General features: G+C 40.0%; 1 protein-coding gene across 1 annotated transcript; it reads left to right on the top strand.

Moving 5' to 3' along the window:
• The first annotated feature begins 1,077 nt into the window (after nucleotides 1–1,077).
• LOC114524658 (dipeptidyl peptidase 2-like) lies at nucleotides 1,078–3,809 on the top strand. Its single transcript, XM_028545808.1, has one exon. It carries the CDS (start codon nucleotides 1,406–1,408, stop codon nucleotides 2,864–2,866), a length of 1,461 nt encoding a protein of 486 aa, XP_028401609.1. The 5' UTR covers nucleotides 1,078–1,405; the 3' UTR covers nucleotides 2,867–3,809.
• Nucleotides 3,810–3,941: the final 132 nt, after the last annotated feature.

The raw sequence follows: 3,941 nt of genomic DNA, 5'->3' as shown, positions 1-3,941 counted from the left end.
ATTTGTGTGAGACCCTCACATTCCCTCACAGACCCTCGTGTTTCCGTAAATTCCACAGTGATCCCAAAGTGACCCACGGTAGCACCAAACAGTAGGTAGCACGTTTCGATATAATTTGGTAAAATTCAATTCACTTTCAGTGAAATTAAATTTCTAAAAAAATAAGCGACCGTTATTTACACGATTACTTTTGACTAGCCAACAGCGATATCTAGGCAGTCTAGCCGTCAAACTGAGACCTGCGCAGTAAAAAGCTCAGTAATCAGTATAAAGAGATCAAACTAAAATAAACTACTGAAAAAGTTGCAAAACGAGCACATTACATTCAGTATGCTGTAAGAAAAACAACTCTACTTTTGAGTTAATTAAGAAATGAAAACAAAAAATGTCCCCAAAAAACGCGTTCACAGTCTCAGTCTAGTTACCTGAGGTCTAGGCCTTTCCCCTAGTCCTATGGCTATACTTACATAAGCGTACGAGGCGGGGGCAGCTCAGAACCATTCAAAATTTTAAATCTAGAAAAGTTGGCAAATTTCTATCGAACTCTACCAAAATTCGGGCAATTTTGTGCTGAAATCAGTTAGTCGGGTAAGCCGTACTCGTGACTCGGATAATTTTTCCAAACTTTTTTAGGTCCGTACGCTTATGTATACCTTGCTCCGTATAAAATTTAGGCCAGATCTTCAAAAATTCACAAATTTTAGTGAGGAATCAAAATGGAATACGAACCATTGAATTTATTATAACCAGAAAGCTACCCTATGTGAACTTGTCTAGAGTCAAATTTTACCTCCAGACGCGCGTCTTTAGTAAATTTCATCAGGGACCGCGGGGGGGGGGGGGGGGGCTGGGGGCTCCTTTATAGCGATTTTTATATGGCCATAATAATACGAGTAAAAACTCCTTATAGTAAGTTGTGTAATCATAATTATGTGTTCACTCTCCGTGTCGGTGAACAATGTTTTCATTGAAGTGTTTACAAGAAAAATATAAATAGATAAGTATGGACCCCCAGAGGGTTCACACGGCTTCGCTAGCCCCCCCAATCCAAAAACTGCTCCGCGGTCCCTGTTCATTGCTGCTGAATGGCTAATAATAATCCACGACGAACAGGCATCGATCAGGAGTCAGGACCCGTGTATATTTTCTTACATATTATAACAGCGAAACGTCTCGTTATGTAGAATTTTCCCGCAAGTGGCGGCCGTGGCTTTGACGTCAAAATCAAATATATTTGAAACTTCCTGATATATTGTCAACGAGTCATGTGAGCCATTCAGAGCTAACATCTTGTGTTTGGCTAAGGAGTTTTTATAAAAATAGATAATATATACGGCAATCGTTCTTATTATTTTTGACGTCCTGAAGATTCAAGATTCTCACTGAACCTTCAGCAAAAGCAAAAATGCGTTGCTTTGCTGTTTCTACTTTCTCAGTCCTAATTATGCTATTTACATGTTGCAATTCATTAGATTACGACGTCGGAACATACACGCAAATTGTGGACCACTTCAACTGGAATATAAATTTCACTTTTGAACAGCGCTACCTTTTTTCAGATGTTTATTGGAATAATGATGGTCCATTTGTGGTTTACACTGGTAATGAGGGTGACGTGGAAGGCTACTGGAGTAGCGCAGGGTTTGCATTTGAAATTGCCAAAGAGCTAAATGGTTATATCCTATTCATAGAGCATCGCTATTATGGGAAGTCATTGCCATTCGGTAGTGATTCTTTTGATCATGATAAAATCGCATTTTTATCAGTAGAACAAGCAATTGCTGATTATGCCCTGGTTATACAACATATGAAAACAAAGCTCGGAGCCACTGATAATCCAGTGATTGCTTTAGGCGGAAGTTACGGAGGAATGCTGAGCGCCTACTTTCGTTTCAAATATCCCAACGTTGTCGACGCGGCTCTAGCAGCAAGCGCACCAATTTATCTCGCAGCAGGTTTAGCGAATAATCATTCATTTTGGGAAATCGTGACCGATGACTTTGAGTCCGCTAACAAGGAATGCCCTGCACGTGTTAGAAGTGCTTTCATTGAACTGCAAAACCTCCGAGATTCAGGAGCTGCCGGATTGCTGGAAATATCAAAGAAATTTAGGCTTTGTAAAACACTACAAACTGATGAACAAGTTGATCATCTTATTGGTTGGATCCGTAATGCCTTTGCAATGATGTGCATGGGAGATTATCCTTATGCTTCCAAATTCTTTGGTAAACTTCCTGCCAATCCTGTGAATGTCGCAGCAGACATGATTATGAGTGCCGATGACGCTCTGGAAGGACTTGTTCTTGGCACTGGGTTGTTTTACAATGGCACCAGTAATAATACTTTGTCATGCTTCGATCCTTTTACTGAGTACATTTCCTGTGCAGACCCAACTGGTTGTGGTCTTGGTCCTAACAGTTTAGCCTGGGATTATCAAGCTTGCACTGAACTGTATTTAGCAAGCGGCACCAACAATGTCACGGATATGTTCGCACCTTTACCGTGGACCTTGGAAATGAGAGAAGCGTACTGCCTGAAGACATGGGGAGTTACCCAAAGACCAGACTGGTTTGCCACATCGCTATGGGGGGATTCAATTAGCTCTGCTTCAAACATCATCTTCTCAAATGGTGCACTTGATCCATGGAAAAAGGGTGGTGTTCCTGAATCACTCTCTGATACCCTTGTTGCATTATTGATTGACGGAGCTGCTCATCATCTCGACCTACGATCTTCAAACCCTAAAGATCCTCCGTCCGTCGTAGCGGCAAGAAAAACGGAAATCGCATTGCTTAAGAAATGGATCTCTGCGGAGGAGAAGGAACAAGGGTATCAGTGGTTCTTCGATAGCCAAAGAGTTTTTTGAAGCCAGTGACGCGTCTGAAAAACGATATACACTGAAAATTCAGGTGATCATGGGGAACTTACGAACGAATTATTTCACTAAGTATGTTTCAATATATTAAATTAATACATTTACAATAATTCCAGTGTTATCTGAATTCACTAATAAAAATATTTACACTACAGAAAATAATTTCTTCTTCTACGGCTAATATATTCATTTACTGTTGTTTTGAATGCTGAACTATTATTGCTGTATTCTATATGGATTAACTATTTTGTTCAAGAGAAACAGTAACTATTTCAGGAACTGATATAAACAGGTTAAATGCAGGTTGCACGCCGTACAAGTTGACGCAGTTATAATAATTACCTCAACCAGAAAGTATTTTTCAAAGAGTTGGAGCTGATTTTGAGCCACAGTTTGACGCACTGTACGAGGGTTGGTATTTTCAAATTCACTCAAGAATCCTAGGTCAATACTCGCCTATACAATATTTGGCACCGGACTCAAGAGGTAATCGGAAAAAAATGGAAGTGAGATTCAATTCAACAAATTGATAGCATATAGATGTTTGTATGACTGTGTGATAACTGTGATTAAAGATGTTATGATAGACTTAATAGTGTTCCCACCAGTTCCCACACTTCGGACACAGTGCTCCAGGGCCAGCCTGTTTAAATCACACCTAATAGGGGCGCACAGGACGCCTTGAACTAGGGACGAGGTTGCCGGTACCACTTATATTCGGTATTCCCCTTATCCCCGGTCCATGCACAGGTTCATAAACCTCACGCTCTAAATATCAAATTATTACAGGTAACCGAAGGCAATCCAACCACAAAAAAACTCAACATCTGTTTCACAGTCATGCTACAAATATCCCATAGGAAAGGGCAATTACAACTTGATTTATAAAAATGATGACAAGTTGGGAATCAATTTCATCTTTTGCCAACAAAAATACATTTATAATACTTCATTCCGAGTGAAAATTGTCGGATTTGTTTTCAATGAAAACACCTTGGTTACTTGAAGGAAGAATGCCAAGATTGAGACCACAAACCCCAAACGCCTACATTAAATTCACTCTGCA

This window comes from Dendronephthya gigantea, unplaced genomic scaffold (assembly GCF_004324835.1).
Source record: "Dendronephthya gigantea isolate DGI-Jeju-01 unplaced genomic scaffold, DenGig_1.0 000031F, whole genome shotgun sequence".
NCBI lineage: Eukaryota > Metazoa > Cnidaria > Anthozoa > Malacalcyonacea > Nephtheidae > Dendronephthya > Dendronephthya gigantea.
The sequence above is the reverse complement of the archived record's forward strand: the minus strand, read 5'-3'. Positions and strand labels throughout refer to the sequence as shown.

What these genes read in the sequence shown, in the direction of transcription:
- LOC114524658 (XM_028545808.1), top strand. Translation starts at nt 1,406, where the DNA reads ATGCGTTGCTTTGCTGTTTCTACTTTCTCAGTCCTAATTATGCTATTT.